Consider the following 20198-nt stretch of genomic DNA (forward strand, 5'->3'; position numbering starts at 1 on the left):
AGATGATTTCTATCTGCTGCTGAATGTTGGAATCTGAAGTCAATCAGACTTCTGATTTTATAATTTCAAAGAATTATCTGAATCTTTTAACTATTTTTTAAATTAATTCGTTTTATCCCAATAATGTAACTATTAATTTCAACGAAATTGAACCAAAATATGAATATTTGAATAATGCTATAATTATCCACATCAATTTAATTATTTTTCTATTTACCTTCCATTTTGGGGTCCGACGTTGGACCAATAAGACGAGCTGGCTGTGATGGCTGCGTCTGGGATGTCACCATTCTCCATTCCCAGGGGTAGGTCACAGTCACCTGCAACAGGCAAATCAAATCACATTAATATTCTTCGCTCCTCTGTGTTTCGTTATTTGCTCCGCGCGGACAAAAAGCAGAGGCAGAACGAGAAAAGCGGGAAGGTCGATTCAGATCAACGAGGCGTTTGTGTGCTTTTTGCTGCTTATTTATTTAGGTAGCGAGCGCAAAAAACCGATTGTTACTTTCAAGATGGGAGTTATTCACACGGGAGGGAAGGAAATTAAAGGTCAAAAATCTAGAACACAGGAAAAAGCTGTGAATAAAAATTGAAGCTTCAGATATTGAATGAATATTTATGAGTAGTTAGAAAATCATCTTCAATTAACCATTTTTTTTTTCATTTGTAAAATTGCAAAGTTTTCCAGAAAGTATACCAAATTTAATATTCCCCTTCAATGCGAATATATTACTTAAATAATTAATTACTACTTTGAACAAAAATTATTTATTATTTGTGAAAATATTATTGTTCAATAGATCTTGCATATTCTTGCTGACATACACCTAAATTTAACTATTGTGGATGTGAAGAGACTTTTTTCCTTTAATAACAGTGAGGTTTCCTGATTTTATAATAAAACAAAACAAAAGGCTTATGCTGCAGCAACCATCAAGCGCCACAAAGGAAGCATTATGCCGTTTAATGCTCTCGCGTCTCGTCATGATTCGATCAGCGGCGAGACGGCGTTTTGCTGTGGAAGAGCCGATATTGTGCGTTACAAAGCGCTGGAAATTGAATTTGGTGTGTCGGCGCCGCGCGCTGCCTGCTACATTAGGATCTTATATCGCAATTCAATAAAGTGCGAAACTCGAATGGGCGGGCGGCTTTTCCACCAGCGGGTCTCTCGCTCTCTCCCGCACACACACTCGAGCAAACCGCACGCCACTTTCTCATTTGTCTCGACGCAATGGACTCTCTCGACTCGGAGCAGCCGGGCGACACCAAGGAAAATTGGTCGTCGCCCACCCCAGAGCCCGAAAAAGGAAAAATGCATATTATCGCGGCAGGCACGCGACCCTGCAGCTTTTCTCTGGAAAAGAGAGGCCTGCGAAGGGGCTGCTTTAAACTAAACAATTTCGTGACCCGCATTTCAAATGGAGTGCCGAAGGAAAACTAGGCAAATGGAAATAAATTGAGAAAGGGAAAAGTTTCCAAATTTATACTGTACGAAACTGTCCAACTACAACAACAAGAAAATAAAGTTTCACATTCTGATCGTTCCAATCAAATATAAGATCAAAGAAATCTTGGAAGTTCCTTTTCATTTTTTGATAATTTACCATTAATATCACAATGGGTTTTTACAGTTTTCAGTTAATTTCAAATTTTTTACTGCAAAATTTAGATAAAATTTTCAAATTTTAATGAAAAAGGTTGGCAAATACAAGTGAAGAAAATTAGCTTTATATTCTTAATTAAAAATCAGGAAAAATTATTCTTATTTTATTATTTATCTATTTATTGGTGTTACAAAAAATTTTATATTTAAAACTCATTTATTTTGCAATGCTCGTCTTTCTTCACTTCTGCATTTTGTTTTTAAACAATAACTTTTTAGTCCCGTGACGCTCTCCATTTTACCACTTGGCCAAGAACAATCTGCCATCAGTCCGCATTATTATTTTCAAAATTATCTGGGCATTAGTTTGTAATTAAGCGATGCAATCTCTTGCAGTGGCTGCCGCGCACACGGTGCCGGCAGCAGCACCAAATGTTTTAATTCAATAAAGCAAAAAACACACACATAATCAATCTGCAGGCCGACCCAGCAGAGCGTCACGCGAACGAATCTCTGTCTCTACATAAAATAATTCCTCGCACAAAGGAAGCCAATTCCCGTTCGAAATTAATCCCGACAAAAAAGAGGAAAGGGTTGAAAGGATTTATTTGGAACGTCTGCGCTGGGCCGCGAGAATTATTGATAAGGGCGCGAGTTGGCTGCCGCGGCCGGGAGATGTATGGCGGCGGAAATCAAAAGTATTATACCGACTGCTGCTCCAATGAGAATTGGCGGCCGGATTGTGTGCGAGATGTGCAAGATTTACTCTTAATTATACAGCCATGAATCGTGCTTGGCGAAGCTGTAAATTTCGCGCGCCGAGCGCGTTCCTAATAAATACTCATACTCTCAGGACTGCAGCAGAATATCCTGCTTGGCTATTATTTTACTGTTGTACGAGCGTATGTGAGGATGTAATGCACTTTTTTACTTCTCGTCCTAGCGACGAGCAAAAGCTGCATGAGCTGCTCCATGAAATGATGGTGCCGCATTTGAAATTCAATTATACAAAATGGCGAGAGCATACGTGTGCGGTGCTGTCTGCAGACTTATTTTTTTATTTTTGCATTTCTAGGAAGAGATTGTTTTCTATCTTGTCTCACAAGGATGTTTGTTTTGAAGCATTAAATAGTAAATAGAAAAAGGTATGGAGGAAGAGAAATTGCTTCCTCTGGCAATATTGACGAATGGGCGTATTAGATATTAAATAGTCTCAATTCATCAAAGTGAAGTGCAAGTTCCTTTATTTTCTTTCAAATGATATTTATTGATATAGTGTAGGTTTATTGCGGTGGCCGAGTCTCTTTTATACAGTGTTATAGCAGACCTCTAATTTTAAACAATATCTTCTCTTTTTCGAACTTTATTTTTTTTTTATTGGCTGAGAAGAATAACTAATAATAAAAATGTCTTTTAATTCTTTGCAAAAATGGATATTTCATATTAAAAAAAAAAATTATAATAATAATTTTTATTTTATCAGGGCTTTAATAAGAGAGATTTAAAATTTACAGACGCATTAAAAAAAAATTACAAAATTAAAAACTTGTTTGAAGAAGTAGACTTCGTTAACACTCGAGGAAATGATCATGGAAAAAGCCCGATCTCTTTAAAATTAAAAACCCTTAATTATTGTTAATTAAATTGTAATAAATATACATAATAAAAAAATATACTAATTTGAGTCAAATAAGATTTAAATTATTAATTCTGTTGCATGGTTATTAACCTCTAAATAACGAATATTATCAGAATGTTAAAATTCAGAATATAATTTGGCAGAAACATGAATGTCGGATAAATTGTTTGGAGATTGACACTCGAGGAGATGATCATGGAAATGAAGAAAATCGGACTTTTCCTCGTTGCAAAAATTGTTTTTATTCAAAAACAAAATGGCTCTACCAGTTTCGGTCACGGTCTGCGACCCTATTTCATGAGCAAGTCTTGCTCATATATGGAAAAGAATCGCAGACCGTGACCGAAACTGGTAGAGCCGTCGGATAATTTCCCTGAAGGATCAGAGATTTTACAAAAATTTCCAAATTATGCAACACTTGCTTTTATAAAATAATGAAATTTTTCCATTTAATTCTTTGAATGACTGAAAAATATTTTATTTTTATTTTGAATCTGTTTTGAATGCTGCTCGTGATTTTAATAATTTTAGTAAGAAATTCCAGCTTTGTTAGATTTAACCTTGAATCACCGTCAAAGCTATCAATTGTATTATTATTAATGTTTATTTTGGTCCCATTTTAAGCGATAATGTTTAAAATAACAGACAATATTAACGGTAAATTATTATTGCAAACCAGCATGAACTTTGATCTTTGCCATTTTATCTCATGTAACCACTGGTCATGTACACATTTTTTTTTCATTTTTCCACAAATTACGTAATTGGATCAAATAACAAAACGGTAATGAAGCGCAAAATTGCGAGCAAGCGGCAAAAATCGGGCAACAATTATCAGCAATTAGCGTTTGCTTTCACGATTTCGCGCCCGGCAGGCGTCGAGCGAAGCAATTAGGCGCTGCGGCAACGATTATTTGTCCGATTGGAGAGCCGCTTCGTCATCAGCAGCGCTCCTGCTGAATTGATTAATTATGATCGTAATTGCGGCTGCAAAGTCCAATTATTTTTTAATCCACGCACGCTTTTGTTATCTAATTAAACGGCGGCGGCGGCAGCGGGCTTTGTGCGCGCAAACACGCAATCAATGCAAACGCAAGTCTCGCCGCTCCTCACATTGTTCCGCAGCACATCAAAGCTATTTATTTATCAATCCATCAAGCCGCGCGCACATACGGCTCATGATGAGCAGGTAATTTCAGCCAACCCCTCGCCCGCTAATTTATCTGCCCTCTGTGCGGGCACGCGGCGCACACAGAGGCGCGCGGCTGTAATTATTATCCACCTTATCGCCCACACCCGTGCATGGAAAATGAGGCTCAAGCTCCTCTGCCTCCGGATCACCATGACGTGATTCGGTTTTCAATGTGCACGATCCATTCACGGCGGAACAGAACGCTAAAACCACTATTGCGATAGACGACAAGAATTAGAACTAAATTCATAGTTTCCTTAATAGAAAAAGAAAATTTTTATTTATTTGATTTTACATGTTAACAGATAAAATTAATTAATTCTTAACTTATATGATTTTTACCATAAAACACGACGTCTTACTTCAAATAACCTTATAATAGATTTCAAAATTTATGAATCTCTTTGATTTATTATTATATTTGATTGATTGACTTATGAGGCGTCACCACGATGTAATGACTCATCGTGACTCGCCTTATTTGCAACAGTAGAAAACAAGAAATTCAGAAAAAAAAATATTGCAATTCATCTAAAAAAGTTGAAAAAACTCTTCTTTGTTTTACAATTTCAAAATATTGACATTTGCTTATGGGAATGAATTAAAAACGCTATAAAATTAAGTGGAATCAATCAAAATAAACCTATAATATACAGAAATTAAAGTATTAAAAGTATAATGTGGATCAATAAAATATAATTTAATTATATTTAAAACTGTCATATCAAAATTTCAAGAAAATTATATTGGATCAGAATAACAGCACATTTGAATTATTTTAAATTATACATGCAATATCACATGTTATGCCGTAAATTTGTGCAGAGGTGGCTTTTTCAACTAAATTCATAGCAAGGATACAATTCCTGAGATTTAATTAAATCGGAATTATTGCAAAATAAGATACAGCTGCAATTTACTTGCTAGATAAAATAAAGTTAATTTAAATTTTAACGTTAAATATTTGTACTTTTCCTTAAATCTTTTTTTATTAGTTTAAAATAATAATTAATTATACTTGTTTATATAACGAATACATTTTATTTTTTTATAAGATTAATTCCAGATTTTTTGTCAGTTATAATAATTGGATTATTCAAAATTTAATTAGGTTCACAAAAGATTTACATTATTTATAAATTCTTGCCTTTCAGTTCTTAAGAAAATCAATATAGTTGATTAGCTGTTCTACACAGAATGCATGTGCTTGAGACCTGGAGATTTTGGAGAGTTTGAATTATTATTATTTATGTAATACTATGATGCCCAAAAATATGAACAACGGAATAAGTTAAGGTTGGCATTTAAGGAGACGCTTTTGAGTTGAAAACGAATATGCGCTTTCCTTTTGGTGGAAATTTTATTTTTCTTACTTCGAGCAGATTTAAAAAGAAAAATTGAAAAAAGACAGAGCCCATTTACTTCTCCATTGAATCATTATTACCATTCTTATGAAAATCATTCTTATAATTTTATTATTTTGAAATTAACCCTTCTGTGAGTAAGCAAAGTTTTAGTACTTTTTCTAAAAAGTCGTCAAAATTTTTTTGTTTTTATTTAATAGTTTATCGATTGTTTCTATACAATCAGTTGTTTCAAGTGAAAGCCCTATAATTTCTAAAATCTTATCAAGTGCCACCGTTGCGTTAAGTTGCATTATTTCCCGTTAATTCCCAGCAACAATTTGACGTAATAGAGCCATTACAAGAAGAAATCATAGAAAAAAAGAGGAAATCTCTTTCCAGCAATTTTTCGCCAGCACGTTTTTCCCGGGAAAAAGGTCTCGTATCATTAGCAGAATTGTGAGGGGAAAATCGCTGTGAAGCGGAGTTGTGGAGTGTGTCAAAAAGGGTGAAAGACCCTCGCTGGCCGGTGCTCGCATTTCTGGCTAAACGGTCAAGAGATTTGTGCCGATAAGCAGTTTGGGTGCGAATGCACTTTCCTCAAGGAAAGAAAGGGCTTTCTCTCACTCTGGCAAGGGTGGGTGGTTAGCAGGGTTTGCGGGTTGTGAAACGCGAGAATTAGGGAGTGAGTGTGTGACCGGCCACGGAATCCATAATATCGCCGGCAACGCGGCGAGGGGCAAATCCCTCCTTATTTACAACGAACGCCAGCCGCACCGCAAGCCAGGTTAACTCCGGAGAGGGATGAAAACTTACTTTGCGTGCCGAGTCGCAAATAAAAAATAAAAGAGAGAGGGAGCTCAAATCTACTGAGACGAATAAATAATACCCAGGGAAAAGTGGGTATGGAGTATGTATTCGTGCCTTTGTTAGGCGCCGTACACGAATTTTGGCATCAACTCTGTTTGACCAAAATTCTATACATTGTACATAGTGCAATTTTTTTCAATATGGAGTTCTTGCAAGTAATAAAAAATATTTGTTTAAATAAAGGGATAAACAATTTAAAAAAGCTGGTCTCAAATAAATAAGAAGTCGTGCTCTGTAAGCGATAATAGTAATAATTCTTTTTTTGGGGGATTTTCTTTCATTTTTTCTTAAATATTATTTATTTATTTATTTTCAAATCAATTACCATGTGTCACATTAATCAATTTATTTTCTGCAAAGATTTTTGTTATAACTATGTGTTGTCTTATCTCAAATTTGTGTAGTTAAAATTCCCATTTAAATTTTTTAATATTTGGTTAATATATTCAATTTGGGCAGCGATTGCCTTATGTTTTACGCCAATAAACTTAATTTACAACTAAATACAGATTCAAACTGTTAATTTTAACTGTTATATGAGTTTCAATTATTTAATTAAGACAAAAGCTCCTTTTCAAAAACATTTCTACCCTTTGAACTGAACGCACGTCTCTCTCTCGTTCTCCCTTCCGGAGAGCGGCCGCTGGCCGCCCTCGAACATCAGAGGCCTTTTACAAAGGCCGTACGAGCTACAGCAAATTTAAAACCGAAAAAATTAAATCTTCTATAATCTGACAATAATTTGTTTTTGTTTGATTGATAGAAAAAAATTTGAAATCGCTGTTTATTACAAATCGATTCCAAATTTTCGGCAAACATTTAAAAAAGTTGAATGCCATGATGAGACTTTTTTCCTCAGGTCATTCAACGTGTTTGGGGGCAACAACGCCGGGGAATTTATACATGGCGTGGACCGCAAACAAAACTGAAAAGCTATTACCGCCATATATCAAACTCGGCTTCTTTTGTGCGTTCGTTTGTTTGGAATGCGCGCGCCCGCGGAGGTTATTTATGGAGCCATTGACAAAATATGTATTATATTCCTCATATGAAGGAAATATTTATTTCCTCCGTCCAGAGCGCGGCAAGAAGAAGAAGAAAACGTATTCTTGCATGTGTTAACAAAAAAGCTCTAGATTTATTTGCGATGATACACGGAATATTTATCATTCTCGTGCCGCTGCGCCGTCCTATAAAAATGCAATGAGACCGCGCGTGGTTGTGTGCATGCCAGAGATATTCGCCGGCACAGCAGCACAAATGGCCAGCGATTTCATGCATAATACCGGCGGCGCGCAAAATAACAATCATCCGTCAAAGTGGAAGTCAGCGCGGCGAAATATTGGTTCGGGCGCCGCTCGGCCGATGTATATTGAATGTGATTTGAAAGGCAAACTCTGTGCTGCGGCGCGAAATATAACAAATGTTGAATTCGCTTCGGACGTTTTTTGTTTGCCCTCCGGATTCTGATGTCGGCGCAGAGAATTTGCAAGTTAGATTCCGGCGCTTGCAAAAATTTCTGTCTCTCCGCTGTTTTATTAGCTGCCGCCGCACTGAATTATTGAACATCGGACGATGTGAATTTTGATTGAGCGTTTTGTGGTTGAAAAATAAAATATTTAAATGTCCCATTCACTGCTTTCGACCTTTTCACCATAGCTGTGGAAACAAAATATATTTTTTTTTTCATTTAAATATGAATTTAGTTTTGGATTTAATGTTTTTTTTCATTCATTCAGTGGAAAATGAATGGAAGACTCGCTTTTTATCCGATCAATTTTAAAGTGAAGAAAACACGGTGTAAAAGTTGCAGCGTGGTGTGTATTGATTTTTCAATAAAACTGCGAAACAAGCTCTTCAACACACAATCTCTGGGGAGCAGAATTTTTCCTCACCCTCGTTAGCCACCAACGTAATAATTTTCTCCGCCAACTCCCCCCAATCATTTGCAGGGCGCGGGAAAAAATGAGCAGGGTGCATAAAGTTATTGATATCATGCGAGAATCAGTTCCATTAGCGGCACTTAAACGAAAGAAGAAAGAAAGCAAGGCAAGGGGCTGCGGTTAAGTCAAGGAAAAAAACGCGCGGGGCTGGAGCAAATTATTTAGCATGACTTGCAAGCTAGGGTATGGTGTGTTTCGAGATAAAGAGTTTTATTTGCATGGCTACAACCTCATCTGGCGGCGCCACAAAAATAGCAGCAGCAGCAGCCGCCGCGGGCCGACCGACCGCATTACAATTGCAAAATATCTGCTCGCAAGAAGCGAAACTCGCCGGGCAAAAAAGCGCTTTAAATACTTATGTAAATGCAAATAAATATGCAAATACATGAGCAGCGCGCCGGCATTAAATGAATGAAATATTTAAACGTCGTTTATAAAACTCTCGGCTCATGTACGTGCATTTTTTTGTTTTATCTCGGCCCGAGCAGACGGCCAAGTATTGCACTCGTCGGTCACAATCAGGCGTGCCAACTGCACTCGCTTTGTTTTTCTTCCTCTCCGAGTTTGTTTGGACTGCATAATCGCAAATAATTAATTTCAACCCGTACACACTCCGTGGGAAGGAATGAGGTCGGCCTGCGAGCCGCTCTTTTTATTCAAACGAGGCTTCACAGGAGGCGAGTTTCCGTTTCGCGCAATCTGCACTCATCACTCTGCACTTGGTTCACGTTTAATTATTTTCTTGCGCTGCTCTTTTCAACTACGTAGGAAAGCAGCTGGGAAAATGTTAACTCGAATAATTTTTAATGAAAAATATATACTAGAACAACATGAATGTGTCAAACAGAAGTTAATTAATTAAGTATTTACTATTATTATTGAACTTGCATGTTTGGAGAAAATTCAATTAGTTTAATTAAACTATACATTAAATACTATTAAAAAATTTTCAGCAAATCATAATGATTAATATGCACAAAAAAATATAAGTAAATTAGAAAAATTATTAAAATTTAAAACATATATTTATTAATAATTGACAATAGTTTAAACAAAGCAAAAAATTTCCCTGGTAAAATGTAATAAATTTTAATATATTTTTGTAAGGGTTAAATAAAGTTTATTTTATTCTCTCTTCCCTCTAAATTCTTTTTTATATATGTTATCTCATTCTCTTTATGCAATTAATTCTCAGGATTATATTGTACAAAAATAGTGAGCAAGAATAATTTTTTTAAACTTTTAATTGTAACGAACTTACTTTAGACAAGCAGATAAGTAAATTTTCCTCCTAGCATTTTGCGGAATATCGAGTTGGCCAACGAATTTTATTAGGATTAGCGAAGTTTAAAAAAGTTGAACTCGCGCCTCATCAATCAAGCTCTCGACGCGAGTCAATTTTTTCCTGTCAAACAGAGCATATCGGAACCGTCTTCGAGCGTTAAGTGAGGCCTAACTGGATTATTTCCAATTTAACAAAGCTGACGTGGCTCAAACTTGGTCGGCTACTTGTTCCTCTCTGCGCCAACCCTTCAAGATTAACGTGCTCTCTCGCAAGAAAAGCATTAATTACAACAATGAAAGAGAGCAAATTTGAAGGGTTGGACCGCCCTCGCAGCGCACCACACCGAAGCGTGTTTCATCCGGTGGTTGGCGAAATTCGCGCCGGCTTTAAAGTATAGCCTTGGTATGGCGAGCGAGCGAGGGCGCTTTGGATTAATTGACTGCCTTTGTAATCACACGCAGACTTAATTATTCATTTTTTAATTAGCACACGCGTCAAGAATCAAGCGGCGCGTTTTCACGCTGCGATGGGCAATTTCCACTTTTCTGACAGCCCTTTGAGGTACCGGGCACGTGTGGTATGGCCGATCTCTGTTTAAAACGGGCCTGCTACCATAATTCCCAGGGGGAAATTTAAAAAGACCCATTGAAACACGAATTCAATCAAAATTATACCAAGCCCAAAACCCAAGAATGGCCAAGAGTTTTATAAAATAAATTGCAAATTTCAACCCGAATGAAGCAAAAAGTTCTGGAATATTCTAGAAACAAGATTTAAAACCAGAGAAGGTAAAAAAAAAATTAAATAAATAAAAAAATACAAGCGGAACGATTATCTCATTATTTGACTTTGAACATTTTATCAACCGTAGTAATAAATTTAATTTTTAAATTTTTTGCAAATTTTTTGCACAAATCTTTTAGTTAAATTCAACTAACAAAAATAAATACAAATTTTGAATTCACCCGGTCAGCTCGTTGTGTGGGGGAAAAAGAATGATTTGCAAGCGGCACGTGGGCAGTGCACGTACGCAGACAGTTTGGCGGCGAGGTCATCGTTGGTCTGCGGCCCGTGTCCTGCGGTCGTCGCAGACTGCGCCCATGTCAACCCCACGCCGGCCGCAAAATATTTCATAATGTGTGCCGGTGTTATCTCGTGATCGGATCTGCAGCTGAGGATAATGAGGACAAAGTGGTGGCCGCACATAATACACACATTCATTCCGAGTGCCATATAAGCTCATTTTACAATCGCATCTGCGCATACCATCGAGCACAGCAAGTTCATTTCATTTAACATAACATGACATCGTGCAACTGTTATTGCTAGAATGCCAATTTTAACAGCTGGCACTATTTTTTATGTGCTATGGGCTTATAATGTGTAAAAATGCCTGTTCAGTCTCAATTTTTTAATGTTATGTTGATAGTTTCTCTGAAAATGGCACAAATAAAAGATTTAAGAAAAATAAATTGGATATTTAATTTTTTTGTCTATAGTTATCCTAGCAATATGTGTTTGGTGCTTGTTGTTTTCTTAAAGTAATTTAAATTAATTATATTTTCAAATAAATTGAAGATGATTATTTGAAGTTAATATCAACTTCAATAGTGAAAATAGCATAGATTTGACCTCATTAGAGGGCAACTTGCTGTACATGCAAAACAATCGCTTTCGGATAACAATGGCGAACGTCTCCAATTAAAATTTTCCAACTCGGTGGATGGATTTCTGTTGGAGTTCACTCGTTTGGCCTGGATTGTGAGTCGCGGAAAGTCTCACACAGGTAAATCAATTAAATGCACACATTGGAGCTGAACAAAGTTTCCATCACGTTCGTTCGCTCAAGAGAGAAATAAGAGCAGACTGATACACCGACATGTGTAAATAAGTGTCGCCGATCCAATATTTAATTAAACAATCGAGTGAGTCGTCTCTCGTTAATAAATTTCCATTAGCCTGATGGTTTAAGGCAACAGCACGCACGAGCAAGCAAGGCTGCTGTGGTGGAGAAGTTATTTATTCGAGAGCGGCGCCCGAGGCCTTTTCGTTCTCTCGAAACACAAAGGCGCCGCGAAATTATTGTTTTCGATTAATTTATGGCTGCGACGGCGAATTAATTGCAAGCGAAAACTCGTCCTCCTCAAGCAAGGTAGACACAAATCAAGCGAAGCCTTTATGCGCTGCAGAGATTGTTGTCGAGCGACAGCTGCGTTTGTCAGGTGCACGTTCGTTCGTTCGTTCGTTCGTTCGTTCGAAGCCCTAATGAAATTTTAAACCGCCCCAACTTATATGGCACACGCGCGCGCGGCGCTCTCGTTCCGTAATATTATTCACCGGTGTTTTATTTGCGACGAGCACTTGAGCGTCTCTGCTTGATTGGCACTCGCGCCCCTTGCAAAAAGGGTTGCTCCATTTCCAAGCCACGAGGCGAGAGGCGCTGTTATTAATACCCCTTTTTGTCACTCTTCCTCGATATACAAGGCTAATTTTGATAACGTTGTTTTCGTAAAGCTAGTATGCAAAATAACTAATCTCTTGAGTAACTTGATCATTAATTTAGGCTTACGGACTAAATTATAACTTCATGAAAATGCAAAAAACATAATTTGATATGTACTGAAACACTTGAGGGCTTTTAAAAAAGTTTATTTTTAAATTTTTATGTTTATTTCATAATTTCTAGTATATTTGACCGGTTAATATGATTTTTTTTTTAATTAAAACAAATTTACAGCTCCTAAGATCTCATTAAATTACTTTAAAGATGCGAAAACAGAAAATTAATTATGATGACAGAAATATGGTGGTTCCAGCAAGAATGAAGATATATCTGACGTGAGTGAAAGAGAAAAATTAGACACGTTGGAGAATTATTTCGCAGCAGAAATGGCTAATTTGCGCACCAAGTGGGAAATCTAGCGCTGCTAATTACATGCCGCGTGTACTTGCAGCCGCAAAGCGCTCTCTGCTCCTTTTGCAACACCGTTTCTTTTGATTCGTCTGGCTGCTTTTTGTGCACAAAGGGTTGCATTTTGCGCGCGAGTTATTATCAAACTGTCCTACATGCAGTAGTCGGTGAATAACGTTAATTAGCGCAGCTCTTGCGGCTCCCATAGCTTTTGCATTAGTTGTGCGGACGGCGGCCGACAAACAACCACCAGATAGCTTTGTCCGTGAGAGAAACGCCAGATGGGACGAATTGCAATCAAATAATTGTCGTGATTCGCATATATATACACCTACCATCATAATGCAACGTAATTAGGGCAGAAAAATACCAGATTCGCTTGTTTGTTCTTGTTGTGCGGAAAATGTAATTTAAATGCCACCAGGCTGACTCCATTGTACTGTAATTGTGCCGAGAGAAGCTATTCAAATGTACACTAAAAAAGGCTAAAAAATTTGAATTCGGCTCTAAATTTAATATCAATCCTTGTCATTTAAAAGTGGAAAGGCTTTCGCACACAAAAGAAATCTACAATTCAGAGAATTATCCAAATCAACGCGAGATGAATGTTAATTTAAAATACGATAATGTCCATAATCAGCTGGTTCGTTTGACATCACAGGCAACTACAGTGTGATTATGAATTTTAATTAACCTAATTCAGTTTGCCGGCGCTGCAACTCGGGCAGCGGCGCTTTTCCAATCAGCTGCGTTCCATCTAATTAGTCGCACAGATTTAGTTGCCTCGTGCATGCATTGAAAAGCCGTAAAATACCGACTGCATGTAACCGGCGGCGCGAATGCATTTTTGCATGTTGATTACAGCTAACATGCATTCATTACCCGTTCATTCGCACTGCCGTTTGTGGGTCAGTCACGTGATCCCCTTTATAATAAAAAAATATCCGTACAGTACGCACTGCCTCAGAGAGAGGATAATTACAAATCTATCTGATGGATTCACTTAATATATTAAATTGCATTATCGTCGTTTCGATGCATGCAAATAAGCTTTTTATCAGTTGTTTGCAAACAGGTCTGGTCTCTCAGATAATTACACAAAGTTTTTCAAACGCACGTTTATTAATGTGCGCTCTCTCTCTACCGCTTGTAATTTATTAAAACAACCAGTGAGCTGAAAAATTTACGAGAGCAGTCTGCTCTGCTCTAGGCTTTTGTTAAATTGAAATTGCTCACGGTCGTAGATAAAAGTTCCCCACGCAAAAACTATCTTGTTGGATGTTACAAGCAAACTCTCATCACAAATTGGAAATGCTATCCAATTATAAAGTGGAAAATTTTCAGGCTTCGGGCTTTGGTTTGATGTTTTAATTAATGAGGGAAATTTGTTCACGCTGGCTAATTAAGCTGATATTTCAGTGATGGAATAATAGTGTAAATTCGATACACATTTTGACAATTATAATTAATTAATTGAAGCAATTCAGACTAGAAAAAAACACTGAAAACAGACGAAGTATTATTTTTTAAATTATTAAATCACTAAAAATAAATTTAAATTTTTCAATAATAAAAATACAGGCCAAGTTAAGGAGAATATAAATTATATTTTGTGTCACTTACTAAAAAGTTAGACAGAAAACTTTTAATTTGATTATTTCAGATTTTTGTGAGCTAGAAACCAGTAGAAATAAGGCAAAATTTGCAAACCAAAGTACCCTTGTTCCTATGTGAAGCAGAAGACTCTGTTTAAATGTTGTTTTTCTCATCCGTACCCAGAAGAGCGTGTTTTTGTTTTTCTCCACCAAACTGTTTTCTTGGGCGCAGCGAAAAATATATATAAAGGGGGAAAGTGTTCGCAAAGATTTGGCAAACAGGCAGTCTGCTCGGGTGCTTTTTAATACACATTCAAGAGCATGCTTTTGTTTCAACCAAAGTCACTTGAGAGAGATAATGAGCAAAAAAGAGCAGTGCTTGTGTGACAGACGAAAACGCAGATTCGTGAAAATTGGCACTCGGTGACGTTGCCTGGAAAGCCGTTTTAAAGGAAAACAGAGCAAATTATGTTCATGTTTCGGTTTGGCAGATTCATTAGTGGTTGTGAAGGAGGCGCCGATTGTATTCATTCAGGCGTCGAAATTAATGACGGAGTTGTGTTTTGTGTTCGGCGATGTGGCCAAAAACTCAAAAATTGGCCCACACACAAACACGCATGCAAGGCTCGTCGCATGACAAACAAACAAGCCGCGTCTTGTGCCAGTCCGTGCAAGCCGCAAATATAATAAAGCCCATCTGCCGACGTTATTATGCCGAATAATTTCTGACAAGACAGCGAAAAATATCACAAGCCACTGCAGTTTCTCATAAAAATAAAAAGCAATCGACAGACAACGACGTAAGGAAGAATTTTTGTATCAAGCACGGAAGCAAATTCCGAAGCTCATTGCCTGGAAGAGTCACAAATCCCTGGCAATAACATTTGAATAGATTCGTAATTTATTCCGGCCCAATTCGAGCAGACTTCGTGGGAATTCTCAATGCCATAAAATAGCGATTTTGTGTCGTCTGCTTTGATTTTATGGCTTCTACTAAGCAGATGGCATAAAAGTTAATTGTTCAGATTAGACTCACAATCTGATTGTAATCTAGGGCTGAAGAGAAATTTGGACTCCATTTACATACTGCATAATCTTTTTTCACATTGTAAGCCTGAAAAATGCTACATAAATAAATAAAGAAGAAAAATGATCGATAATAAATGAATATTGTAACCTGTGGCAGAATTTGTGATAAGTGATAAGAACAAAAACTTAGTCAACCGAGGCGGATGGGGTCCTTTTGATCTCGGAAGTTTTAGCAAAATTATTGCTAGTGGTGATGCCTTTATGTCCAACAATCTCTTTTTCTTAAATAATTGTTTTTCAAAAATTGAATGTCAACAATGTATTTGTAACAATGTGGACAAATAAAAAATAATAATAATAATTTACACGTCACAGGTTTTCCTCTTTCTTTAGCGAAACTAATATAATTTAAACTGATTATCTATCCGCTTCTTAAAAGTGTAAATTTAGAAATTCAGTATATCCACAGAATTAAGCTGAAGAAGAAGAAAAGTCTTACGTGACAAAACTTTCAATTAAAAAAAATTATATCAATTTTTCCATTTAATATTTATTTTCCATCTTTCCTCAGCACGAACAAATTATTTGGATTCATTTTTATGACTTTTGCTTATCTCTTTTCACATCAAATTTCGGCTTTGTAGGTTGTTTCCTAGCGGAATATCAATTTCGTGCGCGGGCAATTTCTCTAGAGCAAAGGAAAGTCATGCAGATGCTTTTCCCACGCACACAGGGTGGCGGCGGCGGCAAGAAGTTGGTGCGTGCTGGATCATCCAAATGCAACTGACATGCCAACAACTATTAATATTTCCTCCTTCCGCTTCTCTCTCTCGCCGTGTGTGTTTTTCCTCAGATTTATTTCCACGGCGGCGTCCACGAAAATGGCTTGTCATATTCAGACAATACGTGTAGAGAGTAAAATAAAGGGCAAAACGTTTTCAGTTCACGTTTTCTGATATAAAAAGAAACAGGAGGAAATCATAAAAAAATTGGATAAAAATTTTCACAATAAAGTGAATTATAAAAATATAAAAAGTCCTATTTACCGAGAAACAGAAGCTCAATAAAAAAAAATTCCCTTGGCCCTCAAGCGATAAAAGTAATTAACACACGGTTCTCAAGCCCTGCAGTTGTTTGGAATCCATTTCGAAAAGGGCAATTACTTGACCATTAAGCAAAAAGGAGGGCATAGAAATTTACAAAGCACCACGGCGATAAAGCAATAAATCTGCGCCGATACTCGATCTTTGCGTGATTCGATTCACCCCGGGCTGCACACATATTTATTTTTGTTGTAAAATTGATTAAACAAGGGCTGTTTGAAACGATGCAGGTGGAGGCGGCCTTTGGTGGAGCGGGCCTTTGAAACTACTTATTCTGTTTACTCGGGAACAAACGCCCAGAGGTGGAAGCGCGCAATGGTGCTTTCTGATGGAAATGTATATCTGCCGTCGGAGAGCAATTTGCAGTAACAGCCACAATGGAACGAGACTGATAGAGGCGTGCTCTGTTATTAACTTAACTGATAACGAGATAAGTGCGTATACACGCATGAATTTTGCATGCGAATTCCGTCGCCCTGTGACCTATGCGGCTGCGTATCTATCTGCCTACACTACAGACTGAATCGACTTTGAACTTTGGCCTGTTGAGAGAGCTGGAGCTGCTCGACGTATAATTCCCCCAAACCAGCAAACCAAACTCTCCTCGCGACTTGAAACTTCTGTAATGTAGGTAGCTAAACGTGCGTACTTTCTCTTTCAGATGCAACTACTTAATATGCTCAATAAAGGTGGAGCCCAAGTACATAATTATGTACTTACTCAAGTCATTAGTCATTAAAGGCTTTGCTTTTTTCAAGTTTTTGATTTCTTGATAATGAAAATTCTTTAAAAAAGTTTCAAAACTTGTCTGAAACGAGATTGTTTGAGACTGGAATTTTCCTAATATGTATATTTTCTAAATACTAAGAAATATTAAAAGGAGCTTTTTGCAAAAATTAAATTTTTAAATTGGATTTAATTGAAATGATAAGTTTTTTTTTGCCTAACTTCACCCTATACATGAATACAAAATTTTATATTCATGAGAAATACAACTCTGTTTTTTACTTTCATTCTTTAATCTCAATATTGAAAGTTTATTTATTATCAGAGTGCAAAAAATCGGGCGAAATAATAATTATCAGACACAAATTTGCATAGCTGGTTGTATGGAGATTGCAACCAGGTAAATTGTGTTATCATCGCAAAACACGAGCCAGCAATGCAAACGGCTGCTCTTACAAACAATCCAAATCAAATTAGGTCCAGTGTTCGATCGGCCAATATCGCAACCGTTGCAGCTCGAGCCACACAATGAATTATCTTTGCTAATTACAGCAAAAAGCATCAGCAGCGCATATTTAGCACGTGCACCGCAAACAATACCGCGTTGGCAAATTTGCCGATCGGCAGCAAATGCGGCGATAATTTTGCCGCCGCGAGCTTCGCACACAAACTGCGGCGGATGTGACAGGTGATGAAGGCCCCTTTCGCAGGTTACTCGCTGTTCAAACACTCTAGTCGGCAGCAATATGCGTGCATGTAATTATTATCGGCGTGCAGCGCAAACTTAATCCTTCGGTAATGCCGCCGACTAAGCCAAACTCATGTAATATTTAATCACAGGCGTCGAGCGAATTGCATGCATGTTACGGGGTGCGAGTCTGCCAAAAGGATTTCCACGGCGCAACAAATGCGCCCCACCCATCAATTGGCAACATATCAAACGGCTCAAATCGGAAACGAGATTTTGTTATTTACATATGCATACGCAAGATCTGCAACAAATTGATTGCCAGAGCCAATTAAGCAATTGCACGCTTGGCTTATGTTAGGAATGGAGAGAGGGTGAGTGTCGGATTAATTCGGCCGCGGTAATCTCCTTTGCGAGCTTCTCGAATTGATTCGGCCCATTGTGTCTCTCCTCCTGATGCCTTTGATATGCTCCGCACCATATCCAATATGGGCTAATCTTCGAGCTGCTAATTTAACTCTCCATTTCGTTTACATGAAACATAACACATTGTACATTTCTAATTAGACATGAAATTTAGGATGCATTCATAATTTCTCTGTATTGTGAGTCAAAATTCAAAATAGGTGATTTTTATTTAAAAAACCATATAATTGAGATCAATATAATATGCATACTGGTAATCTGCTGACAAGAATATTTATTAAATTTTTTGACGATTGAGAATCTTGTAATATTTTAACTTTAAAAAAATCTGTTATAATTTTTTTCAATAATTAATATTTGTTGTTGTTTACTTTTCCACATTGTTAAGATAATTCTTTTCCTACCAGGAAAAATGAATTCTTGGAAGGGAAAAATTATTTAAATTTTCCTTTTTTTTTATTCTGGCCTATATAAGTGCTGTTCTTCTTTAAGGCCAAAAAAGGTTTGTAAAGAAATTGAGGAAACAGCTTTCCGCATCATCGAAATTGGCTCGCAGGAACAGATTAAATTCGCAGGAAACGTATTACCCTCTTCTTTCATCTTTGACTCGTTGGGGCATCTCGCAAACCTTTTGATTAGTCGCGAATTTCGACGAGATGAAAGAAGTGTATTCTTTTCCTATTCATTTGGCTCTAGAGACAGCGCGGCGACGGCGGGAGATATGAAAACAGCCGAGCATTTTATTTTAAGGATCCACCTCGAGCATTTTAATAAAAGTCTGCTCTCGGGGCCACCGGGCGCAGAATTTGTATGAATACATACGGCGCGAGAGAGAGAGAGAAAGAAAGAGAGATCCTGTGTGCAAAAAAAGGAAGGAATTCATGGCTGAGCATTAGGTACATACTTGATATTGCATTCAGCAGAGCAGAAACAGCGAGCGCAACTTGAGAATATGCTGCTTGCGATATGAAAGTATTTGACATCTTGATTTTGATGCATGCACGCTCCAGATTTCTTCTCACTGCTCGCGGGAAATTTTCTGCTGGATGGCGAAAAACATTTCTGATAGTTTTAATACGACATCAGAATCGTTTAAATGACGAAGCTTTGAGAAGATTAAAAAAATTTACATCTTGCATCGTGCAGCATCTGGCAGTCCTTTGGCCAGGAGAGCGCTTTGAATGAAATAGGGCCGGGCACTTAGCGAAATCCGACCAGCCTCTTTATTTTATCCTCTCTCTCTCCACTTTTGAGTACCTACGTAATGTATTTGCACACCGCGGCCGTGTGTGTATCGGAAAAGCGAGGTCCTAGCCTGCGAGCAAATCCTTAAAACGGCTCAGCGGACCAAATAATCGGCATTCACATTTTGCTCCAGCAGGAGATGAAATCGATTTTCATAAAGCTTTTCTGTTGCTTTTATTGCGTGGTATTCTCAATGAAAAAAGGGCAAGCTCCTTTAAATATAAATTTGGAGCTAACTAGCAGCGTTAATCACCAAACAGAGTTCAACTGAAGTTTGCTTTTTTACAGACAAAAAGCTAAAAAACTTAAAATGTAATACAATTCCATGAAACAATGAATGTAATTAACTTTTTTATTAATTGGCATTGTTTAAAAATTTTGGAAAATTAAACGTAATAAAATGGATTTGCACGGTAAATTTTCTGCTTTTTGCAAACGTTTAAAACCTGTAAATTAATCGTTCAAATAGTAAAAACACACACATCGTAAGTCAATAAATTAAGAAAAACTAATTAATTTTTTACGCATCCGAAACATGTATAGAGCAAGGATATTGTTTTTTTCTTAAACAATAAACAACTCACAAAACCCATCGAAGAA

The 20198-nt window shown here is 37.2% G+C and overlaps 1 protein-coding gene across 3 annotated transcripts in view; it reads right to left on the reverse strand.

Moving 5' to 3' along the window:
• Positions 1 to 20198, reverse strand: part of LOC132195522 (discoidin domain-containing receptor 2-like) — a 136437-nt gene that overhangs the window by 73327 nt on the left and 42912 nt on the right. For all 3 annotated transcript variants that reach the window (XM_059617569.1, XM_059617568.1, XM_059617570.1), the window contains exon 3: positions 218 to 320. In XM_059617569.1, coding sequence (XP_059473552.1) covers positions 218 to 320 — 103 coding nt within the window. The remainder of the gene's footprint in view (positions 1 to 217; positions 321 to 20198) is intronic.

The sequence above is a fragment of the Neocloeon triangulifer genome, unplaced genomic scaffold (assembly GCF_031216515.1).
Source record: "Neocloeon triangulifer isolate White Clay Creek 2 clone unplaced genomic scaffold, ASM3121651v1 ptg000009l, whole genome shotgun sequence".
Classification (NCBI taxonomy): Eukaryota; Metazoa; Arthropoda; class Insecta; order Ephemeroptera; family Baetidae; genus Neocloeon; species Neocloeon triangulifer.